Source organism: Corvus moneduloides, chromosome 32 (assembly GCF_009650955.1).
Source record: "Corvus moneduloides isolate bCorMon1 chromosome 32, bCorMon1.pri, whole genome shotgun sequence".
NCBI lineage: Eukaryota > Metazoa > Chordata > Aves > Passeriformes > Corvidae > Corvus > Corvus moneduloides.
The window spans coordinates 217,399-235,325 of record NC_045507.1 but is presented as its reverse complement, the minus strand read 5'-3'; the positions used below and the strand labels follow the sequence as shown (position 1 = coordinate 235,325).

Below are 17,927 nucleotides of genomic sequence, written 5' to 3'. Positions count from 1 at the left end.
AATAAACTCTCTGCTGAGGAACTTATCCTGCAATTCCCGGAGGGCTGGGAATGTTGGGGTCCGTCCTTGTGGGCCGTGGAGCGTCCGGCCTCTCCCTCGGGACACTCCGAGTTATCCCAGCCCTGCCCTGGGGTTGTCCCACGCCTCCCACGGGATTTTTTGGGATCTTCTCCTGTGGAATCTGTGCTGGGCTTCCCCCGTTCCCTGCCCCGAGCGGGCAGCGGCGCTGCTCCGTTCCTGTCCACAGCGAGAGAGGCACCGGGCAAGGCTCAAGGGCACCGAGACAAGGTGCAGGTGGCATCCGGGGAGAAATTCCTGCCTGCGGGGCGCTGGGATGGAGCTCCAGCGCGGCTGCGGCTGCCCCATCCCTGGCACTGCGGGTTGGAGGGGCCTCGGAGCCCCCCGGGCCGGTGACAGGGGCGGAACCCACGGGAGCGCGGCTCCTTCTCCAGCCGTTCCACGGCTCTGTGACCGGCGCGGCGCAGCAGCGGGGCCGCTCTGTGACATCAGCCCCGGGCGGGGCTCGGGGGGCGCCGGGGGCCGGAGGGGACCGGAGGGGACACGCTGGGCTCTGGCCGCTCTCACGGTGTCCCCACGATGGCTCCGCTGTGGCTCCTCGTCCTGCTGGCCCTGGCCGTGCCCTGCTGGGCCACCTGGGACACCTGCGAGTAGGTGACCCTTGCCCGGAGCTGGGCACCTTTTGGGGGGTCCCTGAGGGTCTCCAGTGGTCACGGGGAGGGTCACAGCCCCCTGCCTGTGCCAGGTGCTGGCACAGCTGGTCAGGTACCAAATGGGGGGGACAGATTTGGCCCTGGGGGGGGTCCCTGTCCCCCCTGACAGTGCCCAGTGCTGGCACAGCTGGTCAGGCACAACCAGGGGGGACAGTCACAGCCCGGGGGGGGGGTCCCTGTCCCTGTGCCAGGGGTCCCTGTCCCCCCAGCCAGTGCCAGGCGCTGGCACAGTGCTCGGGCAGTGACGCGTCCGCGCTTCCAGGGGCACCTGCGGGCTCCGGCCCATGGCCGAGGAGTTCGGGAGCGGCGCCGGGGCCGTGCCCGGGGCCTGGCCGGGCCTCGCCAGCATCCAGGACCCGCGCAGGGCCGGCAGCGGCCACGTCTGCGGGGGGACCCTCGTCACCCCCGGCTGGGTCCTCACGGCCGCGCGCTGCTTCCTCCGCACCGGGTGAGCGGGGCCGCGGAACGGGACGGGCCGGGATGGGCCGGGATCAGCCGGGATCAACCGGGATCAACCAGGATGCTCTGGGATTGGTCCGGGATGCTCCCGGGATGTGCCGGGATGCTCCCGGGATGCTCCGGGATGTGCCGGGATTCTCCCGGGATTGGTCCGGGATGCTCCAGGATGTGCTGGGATGCTCCGGGATGCTCTGGGATGTGCCGGGATTGCTCCAGGATGCTCCCGGGATTGCTCTGGGATGCCCCCGGGATGCTCCGGGATGTTCCAGGATTGCTCCGGGATGCTCCGAGATGTGCTGGGATTCTCTCGGGATTGCTCCGGGATGCTCCGGGTTGTGCCGAGATTCTCCCGGGATGCTCTCGGGATGCTCCGGGATGCTCTCGGGATGCTCCGAGATGTGCCGGGATGCTCCCGGGATGTGCCGGGATGCTCCGGGATGTGCCAGGATTCACCCGGCATTGCTCTGGGATGCTCCAGGATGTGCTGGGATTCTCCCGGGATGCCCCCGGATGCTCCGGGATGCTCCCGGGATGCCCCCGGGATGCTCCGGGATGTGCCGGGATTCTCCCGGGATGCTCCGGGATGTGCTGGGATTGCTCCGGGATGCTCCGGGATGCTCCAGGATGTGCCGGGATTGCTCCGGGATGCTCCGGGATTGCTCCAGGATGCTCCAGGATGCCCCCGGGATGCTCCGGGATGTGCCGGGATTCTCCCGGGATGCTCCGGGATGCTCCAGGATGTGCCGGGATTGCTCCGGGATGCCCCCGGGATGCTCCGGCCGGGCTCTGCCCCCTCTCACCCACCCTCGTGTCCCCAGGAATGTCAGCACGTGGCGCGTGGTCCTGGGGGCCTCCGACCTGAGCGACCCCGGCCCCGAGGCGCAGGTGCGGCAGGTGCGGCGGCTGCGGGAGCACCGGGAGCTGGACGTGGCGCTGCTGGAGCTGGAGCGGCCCGTGGAGTGCAGCGATTACATCCAGCTCGGCTGCGTGCCCGAGGCGCGGCTGCGGCCGGACGAGCTCCGAGCCTGCTACGTCGGGGGCTGGGGCTCCATCGCGGGCACGGGTGAGTGCCAGGGGGGCCTCGACGCCAGGTTAGGGTCTCACCACGGTCCCAGGCGTGCCGCGCGTGTCCCGAGGGTCCGCCGGGCTCCCTGGGACGTGGTCTGGGCTCCCAGCACGGCCACAGGCGTGTCCCAGGTGTGTCCCGGGGCCGGGCTGGGGTCCCACAGCCTCAGGTGTGTCCCGGGGCGGGGCGGGGCAGGCGCGGGGGTCTCACGGTCGCGCCCCCAGCCCAGGCCCCGCGGGAGGTGCTGCACGAAGCCCAGGTTCGGCTGCTCGGCCCCGAGCTCTGCGGCAGCGGCGGCGGGGCCCGGCTGTGCGCGGAGCACTCGCGGGGCGGCTCCCGCACCTGCCAGGTGAGCGAGACCCCGCCCCGGCACCCCCGGCCCCTTCCCCATCCGTGCCGACCCCTTCCCCATCCGTGCTCTGTGTCCCCAGGGCCGCTGTCCCCTTCCCCTTCCCGCTCTCCATCCCTGTCCTGGGGCTGCCTCTCCCCCTTCCCCACGCGTGTCCCGTGTCCCGGGGCTGCCGTCCCAGTTCCCTGTCCGTGTCTCACGTCCCGGGGCTGCCGTCCTGATCCCCTTTCCCAGCCATTTCCCATGTCCCGGGTCCACCGTCCCCTTGCCCATCCGTGTCCCGTGTCCTGGGGCTGCCTTCCCCTTCCCCTTCCCCTTCCCCTTCCCCTTCCCCTTCCCCTTCCCCTTCCCCTTCCCCTTCCCCTTCCCCTTCCCCTTCCCCCTCCCAAGGACGCCCTCCAGACCCCGCGCCGACCCTTCCCGGTGTCCCCCGCCCGTTTCGCTGCCCGGATCTGGGCTCTCCGGACTCCGGGCAACTGGAGCCCGCCCTGAGCCCCCGTCCCCGCCGCAGGGGGACAGCGGGGGTCCCCTGGTGTGCCGGGACTCCGACTCGGACCAGTTCTGGATCGTGGGGGTGACGAGCTGGGGCCGGGGCTGCGTCTTCACCCCCACGTGGCGCTTCAGCCGCTGGCTCCTGCAGCAGCTGGGATCGAGCGGAGCCGCCCCCGAGGCCCCCGAGACCCCCGGCTTGGACTCGCCGGCCGCCGCCAGCCCCGTGCTGCTGCGGTTCTTCACCGTGGTGCGGGAGCTGCTCCGCTTCCTGCGGGACGCCGCGGGCTGAGCCGCGCCGGGCGGGCGGGGGCTCCAGGGACGCTCCAGGGACGGGCATTCCCCGGAGTCCTGGACCTTGGGTGGACAATTCCCGGCCTCCGGGAACCCCCGGGTGCCCCTTTCCCGAGGGGCAGCCCCCGGCTCCCACATCCCCCCTTCCCCCCCCCCCCCCCCATTCCGGCAGCGATGTTGGAATAAAATTCCCCGTTTTGGCGATTCTCCGCGTTTTCAGCCCCGTAGGAACGGCCCCGGGGAAGGGCTGGAAGCGGCCGGGGAAGGGGGCAGGGGGCACAGGGGACTCGAGGAGGCGAGGTCCGGGCTGTGACCCACCCCCCCCCCCCGCGGTCCATCTGTCCTTCCTGGGGGGCTCCTGAGGGCCGTGGGGGTCCCTGAGGGTCCTCAGGGAGAGGGGTGGGAGGGGGGTGAGCAACAGGCTGCTGCCCCCCCAAATCCATCTGTTCTCCCTGGAGGGAGATGGCCAAGGGGGGCTCGGAGGGCCCCTAAGGGTGACCAGGGAGTCCCATGGGGTGACTGGGGGGATCCCAGAGGCGACTGGGAGGACCCCAAGGGTGACTGGAGGCATCCTGGGGGATGCCGGGGGTGACTGGGGGGTCCCGCGTGGTCGCCAGGATCTACTGGGGGAGTCTTGGGGGTACCCCAAGGGTTTCTGGGGAGGTTTCAGGGGGTCCCCAGCAATGACCGAAGGGTCTTGGGGTGTGTGGTGAAAGGAGCAGGAGAACCAGCAAGCGGCTCGAGGGCTGGGGCCGTGGGCAGAATTTTGGGTTCTTTGATCACGGCGTGACCCTCACGGCGCCCGCGGCCGGAGCCGGACGGGCTCGGTCTGTCCAACGGGGGCAGAGGGAGCCGTGAACGGGCAGGACTCCCTGAGAGGGCTTTAAACCGTGCTGGAAGGGTGAGGGGATGCGTTCTGGTTTGGCCAAATTTAGAAATAGATCCTCTGAGAGAAGGCACAACCACCCCTCCCCCCACCAGGTTCGGGAAAAAATAAATTTTCCTCGAAGGAAAGTGAAGGAGATAAAAACCATTTATTTACCAAACACACAGGAAAAGGAAAATAACGCTAAATGATAAAATCTCTCGCTGTAGAGGAAAAGCCTGGGAAAGCATTAGAGTCCTCCCTTTGGTCTCCTCGGAGCTGGGGCTTGGCCCGGGGCCAGGCCCTCTGTGCCCGGTGGAAAGTCCTCCCGATGTGCTCTGATGTTAAAGCAATCAAGCAGTCCAGTAGAAAAGGGAGAAAATCCGAAATTCCAGGGAAGGACAAATTCAACTCTCAGTCTCTCTCCGGAGAACAAAGCAGCTGAACCCCTGGCCAAAAAAACTCCTGGGAGCAGCAAGCCGGGTGCTTCCTCCCTCCCCTGCCGCAGCTGGGAAACCGATTGCTGTCTGTGTGTGACCTTGAACAAGCTGCAAACTGCTTCACAAAAGTTTTGCTCAGTTTCTTCCTTCCCCCTCTCAGGCTCAGTTTAGAGGCGCAGAAAGGCACAGGAATTAATTTCTGGGCATAGGCAGCGATATGGCATACACATCGTAAGGTCACCCCAAGACAGGATGCAACCAGGCTGTCCAGGAAGGAGCCCACGGGGGCGAGGCAGAGGCAGGGGCGAGGTCAGCGGCGCTGAGGAGGGTCAGGGACACTGACACTCGCCGGACAGGAGCAGCTGGAGGCCATGGGACAGCAGCAGAGCCGTGGTGGGACGGCTCGTGTGACCAGGGGATGGCTACCAGGTCCTCAGCAGGGACAGGAGAGGGAGAAGAGGTGGAGGGGCGGCTCTGGGTATCGGGGAGGCTCTGGGTGCCGTGGAAATTGAGATTGATGACGACAAAGTCGAGTGCCCGTGGGTGAGAGCCAGGGAAGGCCAACAAGGCCGACATCCCAGTGGGGGTCTGTTACAGACCACCCAGCCAGGATGAAGAGGTGGGTGAATTATTCCAGGATCACCAGCCCTCGCTCCTGTAGGAGACTTTAACCTGCCAGAGACCTGCTGGAACTCAGCGCAGCAGAGAAGGAGCAGCCCAGGAGGTTCTTGGGGTGTGTGGAGGACAACTTCACTTCTTGTCACGGCTGGTGAGCGAGCCCACCAGGGCAGGGACTGAGCCCGACCTGCTGCTCACAGAGAAGGGCTGGTGGGACATGTGGAGGCTGGAGACCGTCTGGGGCACAGTGACCATAGGGGAAAGGTTCACGAAGGATGTCTGGACTTCAGGCAGCTCTCTTGAAAGCTGTTTATTGCATAGGCAAAGTTACAGCATTTCAGGGAGCGGGTATCCAGAGCCAGCCCTACAGCTGCCAGCTCCAGCTGTAGGCATACCTGAAGCCGCTTGCTGTTCACGTTACAAAGCATTTTATACTTTTCTTTGCTGAGTATCTTAACACATAACAACCAATAAGCACCATACACAATACCTTTACATTTGCCTATAGCCTATCATTGCTACTGCCATCACCGTATTATAGTCATTATTATCCAATCACAGGAGTAAGTAAGTTACAATTTAAGCTTACAGTGGAGAATTCGCAGACCTCTCTTCTTCTTCCTGCATCAACATTTCTTGTTTGCCTGCCATATCTTTCTTTTTGGTAAAGACACATTTTCTATTTACTTATGCTCTTCTTGAGACTTATTTACTTGGTGAAAAACATGTCTTTGTTTGCAGTCACATCCCTTTGTCCTAATCATAAAAATCTCCTTCCAACTCATCTCCAACCTTTGCCTTCTCAGTTACTCATCGATCACTGGTTCAGCAAAACATCTTTTACTCTGTATCAAAACTTGCTTTCATTTCTCTCTCATCCTCAGTTTCTACATTCAGAGATCTTTCTGCCAAGCCTACATACCTGTGAAACTTTCTTACCAAACTTTCATCCTCCCCAACAAGTGACCACGAAATAATCGAGTTCTCAATATTCGGTGAACCAAGGAGAGGCATCAACAAAACCTCCCCACTGGATTTCCAGAGGGCAGACTCAGGAGAGTGACTGGGAGGGTTCCTTGGGAAGGAACAGAGGGGGCCAGGAAGGGTGGGATTCCAGGACAGAAATCTCGAAGGAGTGGGAACAGACTGTCCCTGTGTGCCGAAAGAGGAGCCAGCGAGGAAAACAACCAGCCTGGATGGGCAAGGAGCTTTAGGAGGAACCAAGGGAAAAAAAGAGGGTGCAACACCTTTGGAAGGAGGGTCAGGTACTGCAGGAAGAGCTTGAGGGAGTTGCTCGAGGGAGGGCATGCAGGAAAAAGCACGAGGGGCAGAAGCCCAGTGAGAACTCGGCCTGGCCATGCCTGGGCGGGACAGGGAAAAACATTTTTATAAAGGCGTGAAGGGCAAAAGGAGGGGCAAGGAGAGCCTCCATTCTCTGCTAGATGGGGGAGGGAGCTCAGTAACTGCAGATGGGGAAAAGGCTGAGCTACTTAACCCCTTCTTTGCCTCGGTTTTCAACATTAAGACAGGTCATCCTCAGGACAAGTGACCACCTGGGCTGGGAGATGGGGACAGGGAGCAGAACAGCCCCTGTAATCCAGGAGGAAGCAGCTGGTGACTGCTGAGCCCCTCAGATGCTCACAGGTGTCTCTGGGAGCAGATGGGATCCATCCTAGGGGGATGAGGGAGCTGCTGGATGAGCTCCCCAAGCCGCTCTCCATCATTTACCATCAGCCCTGGCTCACCGGGGAGCTCCCAGAGGACTGGAGGTGCCAATGTGACCCCATCCACAAGAAGGGCTGGAAGGAGGATCTGGGCAACTCCAGGCCTGTCAGCCTGACCTCGGTGCACGGCAAGGTTATGGAATAGATCACCCTGAGTGCCATCCCACGGCACCTACAGGGTGGCCGAGGGATCAGACCCAGCCAGCGCAGATTTCAGTGTCTTCACTGATGATCTGGATGGGGGATTGAGTCCACCATCAGCAAATCTGCAGATGACACCGAGCTGGGAGCGAGTGTGGATCTGCTGGAGGGCAGGAGGGCTCTGCAGAGGGACCTGCATAGGCTGGGGACAAGGGACAAACCCAACCATGGGAGGTTCAACAAGTCCGAGTGCCGGGTCCTTCACTTTGGCCACAACAACCCCTGCAGGGCTACAGGCTGGGGACAGAGTGGCTGGACAGCGGCCGGGCAGAGAGGGACCTGGGGGCACTGATGGACAGCAGGCTGGACATGAGCCCAGGTGGCCAAGAAGGCCAATGGCAGCTGGCCTGGATCAGGAATGGAGTGGCCAGCAGGAGCAGGGCAGGGATTGTCCCCCTGTACTCAGCACTGGTTGGGCCTCGAGTGCTGTGTCCAGTTCTGGGCCCCCAATTTAGGATGGACATTGAGGGGCTGGAGCGTGTCCAGAGAAAGGCAACAAGGCTGACGAGGGGTTTGGAGCACACGTGCTCCAAGGTTGTTCATCCTGGAGAAGAGGAGGCTCAGGGGTGACCCCATCACTGCCCACCACTCCCTGGCAGGAGGGGGCAGCCAGGTGGGGGTCAGTCTCTTGTCCTGGGTGACCAGTGACAGGACGAGAGGACACAGCCTTAAGCTGTGCCAGGGGAAGTTCAGGTGGGACATCAGAAAACAATTCCTCACTGAAAGAGTGACTGGGCTCTGGAATCTGCCCAGGGCGGGGTGGGGTCGCCGTCCCTGCAGGGGCTGAGCAGAGCTCGGACCCCGCAGGGGCTGAGCAGAATCGGGACCCTGAGGGGGCTGAGCAGAGCCCGGACCCCGCAGGGGCTGAGCAGAGCCCGGACCCCGCGGGGGCTGAGCAGAGCCCGGACCCTGAAGGGGCTGAGCAGAGCCCGGACCCTGAGGGGGCTGAGCAGAGCCCGGATCCTGCAGGGGCTGAGCAGAGCCCGGACCCCGCAGGGGCTGAGCAGAGCCCGGACCCCGCAGGGGCTGAGCAGAGCCCGGACCCCGCAGGGGCTGAGCAGAGCTCGGACCCCGCAGGGGCTGAGCAGAGCCCGGACCCTGAGGGGGCTGAGCAGAGCCCGGACCCCGCGGGGGCTGAGCAGAGCCCGGACCCCGCAGGGGCTGAGCAGAGCCCGGACCCTGAGGGGGCTGAGCAGAGCCGGGACCCCGCAGGGGCTGAGCAGAGCCGGGACCCCGCAGGGGCTGAGCAGAGCCGGGACCCCGCAGGGGCTGAGCAGAGCCCGGACCCCGCAGGGGCTGAGCAGAGCCGGGACCCTGAGGGGGCTGAGCAGAGCCCGGACCCTGAGGGGGCTGAGCAGAGCCCGGACCCTGAGGGGGCTGAGCAGAGCCCGGACCCCGCAGGGGCTGAGCAGAGCCCGGACCCTGAGGGGGCTGAGCAGAGCCCGGACCCCGCAGGGGCTGAGCAGAGCCCGGACCCCGCAGGGGCTGAGCAGAGCCCGGACCCTGAGGGGGCTGAGCAGAGCCGGGACCCCGCAGGGGCTGAGCAGAGCCCGGATCCTGCGGGGGCTGAGCAGAGCCCGGACCCTGAGGGGCTGAGCAGAGCCGGGACCCCGCAGGGGCTGAGCAGAGCCCGGACCCCGCAGGGGCTGAGCAGAGCCCGGACCCTGCAGGGGCTGAGCAGAGCCCGGACCCTGCAGGGGCTGAGCAGAGCCCGGACCCCGCAGGGGCTGAGCAGAGCCCGGACCCCGCAGGGGCCGAGCAGAGCCGGGACCCCGCAGGGGCCGAGCAGAGCCGGGACCCTGAGGGGGCTGAGCAGAGCCCGGACCCTGAGGGGGCTGAGCAGAGCCCGGACCCCGCAGGGGCTGAGCAGAGCCGGGACCCTGAGGGGCTGAGCAGAGCCCGGACCCCGCAGGGGCTGAGCAGAGCCCGGACCCCGCAGGGGCTGAGCAGAGCCCGGACCCCGCAGGGGCTGAGCAGAGCCCGGACCCTGAGGGGGCTGAGCAGAGCCCGGACCCCGCAGGGGCTGAGCAGAGCCCGGACCCTGCAGGGGCTGAGCAGAGCCGGGACCCCGCAGGGGCTGAGCAGAGCCCGGATCCTGCGGGGGCTGAGCAGAGCCCGGACCCTGAGGGGCTGAGCAGAGCCCGGACCCCGCAGGGGCTGAGCAGAGCCCGGACCCCGCAGGGGCTGAGCAGAGCCCGGACCCTGAGGGGGCTGAGCAGAGCCCGGACCCGGAGGGGGCCGAGCAGAGCCGGGACCCTGAGGGGGCTGAGCAGAGCCCGGACCCCGCAGGGGCTGAGCAGAGCCCGGACCCTGCAGGGGCTGAGCAGAGCCCGGACCCTGCAGGGGCTGAGCAGAGCCCGGACCCCGCAGGGGCTGAGCAGAGCCCGGACCCCGCAGGGGCCGAGCAGAGCCGGGACCCCGCAGGGGCCGAGCAGAGCCGGGACCCTGAGGGGGCTGAGCAGAGCCCGGACCCTGAGGGGGCTGAGCAGAGCCCGGACCCCGCAGGGGCTGAGCAGAGCCGGGCCCCTGAGGGGCTGAGCAGAGCCCGGACCCCGCGGGGGCTGAGCAGAGCCCGGACCCCGCAGGGGCTGAGCAGAGCCCGGACCCCGCAGGGGCTGAGCAGAGCCCGGACCCTGAGGGGGCTGAGCAGAGCCCGGACCCCGCAGGGGCTGAGCAGAGCCCGGACCCCGCAGGGGCTGAGCAGAGCCGGGACCCTGAGGGGGCTGAGCAGAGCCCGGACCCCGCAGGGGCTGAGCAGAGCCCGGACCCCGCAGGGGCTGAGCAGAGCCCGGACCCCGCAGGGGCTGAGCAGAGCCGGGACCCTGAGGGGGCTGAGCAGAGCCCGGACCCCGCAGGGGCTGAGCAGAGCCGGGACCCTGAGGGGGCTGAGCAGAGCCCGGACCCTGAGGGGGCTGAGCAGAGCCCGGACCCCGCAGGGGCTGAGCAGAGCCCGGACCCTGAGGGGGCTGAGCAGAGCCCGGACCCCGCAGGGGCTGAGCAGAGCCCGGACCCTGAGGGGGCTGAGCAGAGCCGGGACCCTGCAGAGGCTGAACAGAGCCCGGACCCCGCAGGGGCTGAGCAGAGCCCGGACCCCGCAGGGGCTGAGCAGAGCCCGGACCCTGAGGGGGCTGAGCAGAGCCGGGACCCCGCAGGGGCTGAGCAGAGCCCGGACCCTGAGGGGGCTGAGCAGAGCCCGGACCCCGCAGGGGCTGAGCAGAGCCCGGACCCCGCAGGGGCCGAGCAGAGCCGGGACCCCGCAGGGGCCGAGCAGAGCCGGGACCCTGAGGGGGCTGAGCAGAGCCCGGACCCCGCAGGGGCTGAGCAGAGCCCGGACCCCGCAGGGGCTGAGCAGAGCCCGGACCCTGCAGGGGCTGAGCAGAGCCCGGACCCCGCAGGGGCTGAGCAGAGCCCGGACCCCGCAGGGGCCGAGCAGAGCCGGGACCCCGCAGGGGCCGAGCAGAGCCGGGACCCTGAGGGGGCTGAGCAGAGCCCGGACCCCGCAGGGGCTGAGCAGAGCCGGGACCCTGAGGGGGCTGAGCAGAGCCGGGACCCTGAAGGGGCTGAGCAGAGCCGGGACCCTGAGGGGGCTGAGCAGAGCCCGGACCCCGCAGGGGCCGAGCAGAGCCGGGACCCTGAGGGGGCTGAGCAGAGCCCGGACCCCGCAGGGGCTGAGCAGAGCCCGGACCCTGAGGGGGCTGAGCAGAGCCCGGATCCTGCGGGGGCTGAGCAGAGCCCGGACCCTGAGGGGGCTGAGCAGAGCCCGGACCCTGCAGGGGCTGAGCAGAGCCCGGACCCTGCAGAGGCTGAGCAGAGCCGGGACCCTGAGGGGGCTGAGCAGAGCCCGGACCCTGAGGGGGCTGAGCAGAGCCGGGACCCTGCAGGGGCTGAGCAGAGCCCGGCCGCGGCGCTCAGGGCCGTGGTGTGGTTGAGGAGGAGGTGCTCGGCTGGGTCACAGGTGATGATCTCAAAGGTCGTTTCCAACCCAGCTCATTCTGGGATTCTGTCTGCAGGGAGGTCCCGGGGCTGAAGGGGGGACCCCCGAGTGTGACTGGGGGGGGGGTCCCATGGCTGACTGGAGGGTCCTGTGGGGTGCCCAGGAGGGACTGGAGAGTCCCGGGGTGTCCTGGGGGGTCCTGCAGGTGTTTTGGGGGAGCCTCAGGTATGACTGAAGGGTCCTGGGGTGAGCGGGAGGGGGTCTCGGTGCTGGCTGGGAGTTCTCAGGGGTGACTGGAGGGGTCCGTGAGTCCGTCCTGAGGTTCCTGGGCTGGAACTGGGAGGGGGGGACGCACAACTGGGCACAACTGGGCACAGCCGGGCACAGCCGGGCACAGCCGCGCTGCCCCCTCCCCGTAAGCCCCGCCCCTTCCCGCCGGGCCACGCCCATTTTCCCACCTGGCCACGCCCATTCCCCCACAGGCCACGCCCCTCCCCGCGTCCCCGCCCGCTCCCCTCCGCCGTGGCCCCGCCCCCTCCGCCATAGCCCCGCCCCGTTCCCGGCGTGCCCCGCGCCCCAAGATGGCGGCGCCGTGGCCGGTGCCGGTGCTGGCGCTGCTCGCGGTGGGGGCGGCGCTGGGCGGGGGCGGGGGGATCTGCCGGGGGGCAGCCGGGACCGGCACCGCCAGCAGGGTGAGCCCGGGGCGGCTCCGGGACCGGGGCGAGCGGGGGGATGTGCCGGGGGGGGCGCCGGGACCGGGAACAGGGTGAGCGGTGTGGGGGGCTCCGGGACGCGGGGGGCACCGGGGGTGGTCAAGGACCCCCAAGGCCGGAGACTCCCAGGACGGACAGATGGACCCCACCCCCCCAGTGACCGCCCGGCCACCCCCGGGACCCCGGCAAGGGGGGGCAACCACGTGTGCTCATTAATATTCATGAGGGGCAGGTCCCGACAAGGGACGGGGTGTGTCAGGCCGCGGAATGGGCGGGGCCTCCAGGGTGACCGCTCGTTAATATTCATTAGGGGGCGTGACAATCGCGAGCGCCCATAGCTGCGAGGGGCGGGGCCGCGGGCTGACCCTCATTAATATTAATGATGGGAATCTGCGAGGGGCGAGGGGCCGTGTGCTGATCCTCATTAATATTAATGAAGGGAAGCTGCGAGGGGCCGTGTGCTGACCCTCATTAATATTAACGAAGAGTCGCGCAGTTCAGCTTAATTAATGAGGGGACTGCTGGTTCCGTCTCATTCATGCTAATGAGGGGCAGTTCCATCTACGGCCATTCTTTTAATATTCATGAGGCGGTTGAGGCTGTAGAACTCATTAGCGCTAATGAGGGTGCGGGCCTGGTCGTTAATATTCATGAGGGCTGCGGCGTCGCCACCCCTGGGGGGTGTCCCCGTCCCCGTGTGACCCCCGTGTCACCCTCTTGTCACCCCCGTGTGTCACCCTCTTGTCCCCCCGTGTCCCTCCCGTGTCACCCCCGTGTCCCCCCAGCCCGGTGACACTGAGAGCTGCCGGGTGAGCCTGAGCCTGGAGCACTCCTTCGAGCTGGGTGAGGGCACAGGGACAGGGGACGGGGGACAGGGGGACAGAGGGGACAGGGGACATGGGGACAGGGGACACTGAGGGCTCCATCGGGCTGGGAGAGGGCACGGGGACATGGAGGTGGCACTGGGAACGCGGGGAGTGGCACTGGGGGACACTGGGTTAGGGGGATGGCACTGGGGAATGGGACTGGGGACACCAGGCTGGGGGTGGCACTGGGGGCACTGGGACAGGGGTGGCTCTGGGGACACGGGGGTGGCACTGGGGGCACTGGGACAGGGGTGGCTCTGGGGACACGGGGTGGCTGTGGAGACGTGGGGGTGGCACTGGGGGGCACTGGGACAGGGGTGGCACTGGGGGCACGGGGGTGGCACTGGGGGCACTGGGACAGGGGTGGCTCTGGGGACACGGGGGTGGCTGTGGAGACGTGGGGGTGGCACTGGGGGGCACTGGGACGGGTGGCACTGGGGGCACGGGGGTGGCACTGGGGGCACTGGGACAGGGGTGGCTCTGGGGACACGGGGGTGGCACTGGGGGCACTGGGACAGGGGTGGCTCTGGGGACACGGGGGTGGCACTGGGGGCACTGGGACAGGGGTGGCTCTGGGGACACGGGGGTGGCACTGGGGGCACTGGGACAGGGGTGGCTCTGGGGACACGGGGGTGGCTGTGGAGACGTGGGGGTGGCACTGGGGGGCACTGGGACAGGGGTGGCTCTGGGGGCACGGGGGTGGCACTGGGGGCACTGGGACAGGGGTGGCTCTGGGGACACGGGGGTGGCACTGGGGGCACTGGGACAGGGGTGGCACTGGGGGCACGGGGGTGGCACTGGGGGGCACTGGGACAGGGGTGGCTCTGGGGGCACGGGGGTGGCACTGGGGGCACTGGGACAGGGGAGGCTCTGGGGACACGGGGGTGGCACTGGGGGCACTGGGACAGGGGTGGCTCTGGGGACACGGGGGTGGCACTGGGGGCACTGGGACAGGGGTGGCTCTGGGGACACGAGGGTGGCTGTGGAGACGTGGGGGTGGCACTGGGGGGCACTGGGACAGGGGTGGCACTGGAGGCACGGGGGTGGCACTGGGGGGCACTGGGACAGGGGTGGCACTGGGGGCACGGGGGTGGCACTGGGGGCACTGGGACAGGGGTGGCACTGGGGGCACGGGGGTGGCACTGGGGGCACTGGGACAGGGGTGGCTCTGGGGACACGGGGGTGGCACTGGGGGCACTGGGACAGGGGTGGCTCTGGGGACACGAGGGTGGCTGTGGAGACGTGGGGGTGGCACTGGGGGGCACTGGGACAGGGGTGGCACTGGGGGCACGGGGGTGGCACTGGGGGGCACTGGGACAGGGGTGGCACTGGGGGCACGGGGGTGGCACTGGGGGCACTGGGACAGGGGTGGCACTGGGGGCACGGGGGTGGCACTGGGGGCACTGGGACAGGGGTGGCTCTGGGGGCACGGGGGTGGCACTGGGGGCACTGGGACAGGGGTGGCACTGGGGGCACGGGGGTGGCACTGGGGGCACTGGGACAGGGGTGGCTCTGGGGACACGGGGGTGGCACTGGGGGCACTGGGACAGGGGTGGCTCTGTGCATACAGGGACGGGGTTGTTTCTGGTGCCACCCCCGTGTGTCCCCACAGATGACGCCCCGCGGTTCCGGCGCCGGGGGACGCTGGCGCTGAGCCTGGGCCCCGACCCCGCGCTGGCGCTGGCCCAGAAACCGCTCGGGGACGAGGAGCGTGCCCGGCTCAGGGTCAGGGACGGGGGTCAGGGGGTGACACCGGGGTGACACTGAGGGTGACACGGGGCTGACTCCGGGGTGACACTGGGGTGACACGGGGGTGACACGGGGGGTGACACCGGGGTGACACTGGGGTGACACTGGGGGTGACACCGGGCTGACTCCAGGGTGACACCGGGGTGACACCGGGGTGACACTGGGGTGACACTGGGGGTGACACCGGGCTGACTCCAGGGTGACACCGGGGTGACACCGGGGTGACACTGGGGTGACACGGGGCTGACACAGGGCTGACACCGGGGTGACACTGGGGTGACACGGGGGGGTGACACGGGGGTGACACGGGGGGTGACACGGGGGGTGACACCGGGGTGACACTGGGGGTGACACGGGTGACACTGGGGTGACACGGGGGGTGACACCGGGGGGTGACACTGGGGGTGACACCGGGGTGACACTGGGCTGACATGGGGCTGACACCAGGGTGACACCGGGGTGACACGGGAGTGACACGGGGGTGACACGGGTGACACTGGGGGTGACACGGGGCTGACTCCAGGGTGACACCGGGGTGACACTGGGGGTGACACTGGGGGTGACACGGGTGATACCAGGGTGACACCGGGGTGACGCGGTCCCTCTGCAGGAGGTGGCAGCGCGGGATGGGCTGTACCGGGTGCGGGTCCCCCGCAAGCCCCTGGGCCCTGGCGAGGAGGGGGGCACTGAGTTCGTCACCTCCTTCGTGCGGGCGGTGAGTGACCCCTGCCAGCCCCAGGACACCCCCAGGGACACCCCTGACCCCTGGGACCCCCCAGAACACCCCTGACCCCTGCCACCCCCCGGGACACCCCCGGGACACCCCTGACCCCTGGGACCCCCCAGAACACCTCTGACCCCTGTCACCCCCCGGGACCCCTGGGGTCCCCCTGCTCCTTGTCCTCCCCGTGTCTGTCCGTGCCCCCTGTCACCCTCCCTGTGTCCCCCATGTCCCCCCGTGTCCCCCCGTGTCCCCAGTGTGCCCTGGTGGAGTCGCACCTGTCGGATCAGCTGACGCTGCACCTGGACGTGGCCGGCAACGTGGTGGCCCTGGGGGTGGTGGCAGCGCCGGGGACCTGCCGGGGCACCGAGGTGGAGGACGTGGACCTGGAGCTCTTCAACACCTCGGTGGCCCTGAGGCAGCCCCTGCCCGCGGCCACGTGAGTGACACATGGGGGACGTGGGGGGACACAGGGACACAAGGGCATGGGGATATGGGGGGGGACATGGACCTGGGGGTCTCCAACACCTCGGTGGCCTCGTGCCAGCCTCTGCTGCCATGCGAGTGCCGGGGACATGGGGACACTGTGGGGACACAGGCGGGATGCTGCAGGGACTCTGGGACCTCGGGGACACTGTGGGGACAACACGGGGTGCTTGGGGACACGGTGGGGACATGGTGGGACACGGGCACGCAGGGCACCCCTGGGGAGGTTGTGGGGACACTGGGAACACTGGGGACACAGTGGGACATTGGGACATGGGGGACACTGGGACACGGGGGACACGGTGGGACATTGGGACATGGGGGACACTGGGAACACTGGGGGACACGGTGGGACTCTGTGGGGACACGGGGACACTGCAGTGCCGGGGGTGGCCCAGGGGGATGGGCTGACCCTGGGCGGGGGCAGTGCTAGGAGGGCCCCGTGTGGGGCGGGGGCACATTTTGGGGCTGTTTCAGGCTTTGGGGGATGTTGTGGTTGCCCATGGGGGAAGTGGGGCAGTTTTGGGGTCCCTGTGACCCCTCTGTGTCCCCCCCGTGCCCCCCCAGCCCCGAGACAGCCGCGTTTATCCGGCACCTGGAGCAGGAGCAGGCGCAGCGCGCCCGGAACCCCCAGGAGCAGAAATCCTTCTTCGCCAAATACGTGAGGGACCCCCCGAAACCCAGCAGCCCCCAAACCCCACCAGCCGCCCCCAAACACACCTTCAGCCCCCACAAAGAACCCACCCGGCCCCCCAAAAATTCACTGCCCCCCCAAACCCACCAGCCCCCGCCAAAAAAACTCACCAGCCCCCCCCAAAACCCAGCTACCCACCCCAAACCCCACCAAGCCCCCCAAAAATTCACTGCCCCCCCCAAACACACCTGCACCCCCAAAAACTCACCAGCCCGCCCTCAAAACCCACCCTCAAACCCCTCCAACCCCCCCAGAAATTCCCTGTCCCCCAAAACCCACCAACCCCCTCCAAAAAACTCACCAGCCACCCCAAAAACTCACCAGCCCCCCCAAAACCCAGCTACCCACCCCAAACCCCACCAAGGCCCCCAAAAATTCACTGCCCCCCCCAAACACACCTATACCCCCAAAAAACTCACCAAGCCCCCCCCAAACTCAGCTACCCACCCCAAACCCCACCAAGCCCCCCCAAAACCTCACTGCCCCCCGAACCCTCTCCCCCAAAGCCCCCCAGCTCCCCCAAGACCCATCCACCCCCCCCAAAACATCACTGTCCCCCCCAAAAACCCGAACCCCCGCCAAAATCCCCCAAAGCCCCCTCCCCCCAAATCGCCAACCCCAAACCCCTCCTGACCTCCCTCCCCAACCCCTCCCCCATCTCTCGGGGGTGGGATTTTGGGGTGGTGCCCCCATTTCCCATTTGGGTGGGTGTAGATTTTGGGGTGAGTCCCCGTGTTTCTCACGGGATGGGGGGAGGAGGATTTTGGGGTGACCCCTCCCCATTTCCCGTGCTGGGGGGTGGATTTTGGGGTGGCCCCTCCCCGTTTCCCGTGCTGGGGGGTGGATTTTGGGGTGACCCCTCCCCATTTCCCGTGCTGGGGGGTGGATTTTGGGGTGATCCCTCCCCATTTCCCGTGCTGGGGGGTGGATTTTGGGGTGACCCCTCTCCATTTCCCGTGCTGGGGGGTGGATTTTGGGGTGACCCCTCCCCATTTCCCGTGCTGGGGGGTGGATTTTGGGGTGACCCCTCCCCATTTCCCGTGCTGGGGGTGGATTTTGGAGTGACCCCTCCCCATTTCCCGTGCTGGGGGGTGGATTTTGGGGTGACCCCTCCCCGGCTCTCTCCCCACAGTGGATGTACATCATCCCCATCGTCCTCTTCCTCATGATGTCCGGAGCCCCCGACGCCGGCGGGGCACAAGGGGGGGGTGCGGGGGGTGGGGGAGGGGCGGGTGTCAGGTGAGACCCCCCAAAACCCCCCCCCAAACCTCCGAAAATCCCCCCCGAGGTGGGGGATGGGCAATAAAACTGTGTGTGACACCCCCAAAACTGCGTGAGACCCCCCCATAGTCTGGGTGCGACCCCCTAAATCCGAGTGTGACCCCCCTCCCCCAAACCCTGTGACGCCCCCCCCCCCACCCCTCAGGGGCACCCCCTGGGGGGCTCAGAGGGGCCCCCCCGGTCCTGGGGCCTTCGGGGGGGACCCCAAACCTCGGCTCTGTCCTTGAGGGGGCCCGGGGGGGGGAGG

General features: G+C 67.7%; 2 protein-coding genes across 2 annotated transcripts; both read left to right on the top strand.

Moving 5' to 3' along the window:
- Window positions 1-119: 119 nt before the first annotated feature.
- LOC116437074 (acrosin-like) lies at window positions 120-3,570 on the top strand. Its single transcript, XM_032094637.1, has 5 exons — window positions 120-668; window positions 994-1,179; window positions 2,009-2,253; window positions 2,481-2,605; window positions 3,117-3,570. Exons 1-5 carry the CDS (start codon window positions 598-600, stop codon window positions 3,384-3,386), a joined length of 897 nt encoding a protein of 298 aa, XP_031950528.1. The 5' UTR covers window positions 120-597; the 3' UTR covers window positions 3,387-3,570.
- An 8,166-nt stretch (window positions 3,571-11,736) lies between these two features.
- EMC10 (ER membrane protein complex subunit 10) lies at window positions 11,737-17,728 on the top strand. The gene is made up of 7 exons (XM_032094651.1): window positions 11,737-11,862; window positions 12,669-12,726; window positions 14,362-14,474; window positions 15,109-15,213; window positions 15,477-15,658; window positions 16,273-16,366; window positions 17,532-17,728. Exons 1-7 carry the CDS (start codon window positions 11,752-11,754, stop codon window positions 17,640-17,642), a joined length of 774 nt encoding a protein of 257 aa, XP_031950542.1. The 5' UTR covers window positions 11,737-11,751; the 3' UTR covers window positions 17,643-17,728.
- Window positions 17,729-17,927: the final 199 nt, after the last annotated feature.

Coding starts and splice junctions, on each gene's coding strand:
- LOC116437074 (XM_032094637.1), top strand. CDS start 598: ATGGCTCCGCTGTGGCTCCTCGTCCTGCTGGCCCTGGCCGTGCCCTGC. Junction 669..993: donor GCCACCTGGGACACCTGCGA/GTAGGTGACCCT, acceptor CCGCGCTTCCAG/GGGCACCTGCGGGCTCCGGC. Junction 2,606..3,116: donor GCGGCTCCCGCACCTGCCAG/GTGAGCGAGACC, acceptor TCCCCGCCGCAG/GGGGACAGCGGGGGTCCCCT.
- EMC10 (XM_032094651.1), top strand. CDS start 11,752: ATGGCGGCGCCGTGGCCGGTGCCGGTGCTGGCGCTGCTCGCGGTGGGG. Junction 11,863..12,668: donor GGACCGGCACCGCCAGCAGG/GTGAGCCCGGGG, acceptor GTGTCCCCCCAG/CCCGGTGACACTGAGAGCTG. Junction 16,367..17,531: donor AATCCTTCTTCGCCAAATAC/GTGAGGGACCCC, acceptor CTCTCCCCACAG/TGGATGTACATCATCCCCAT.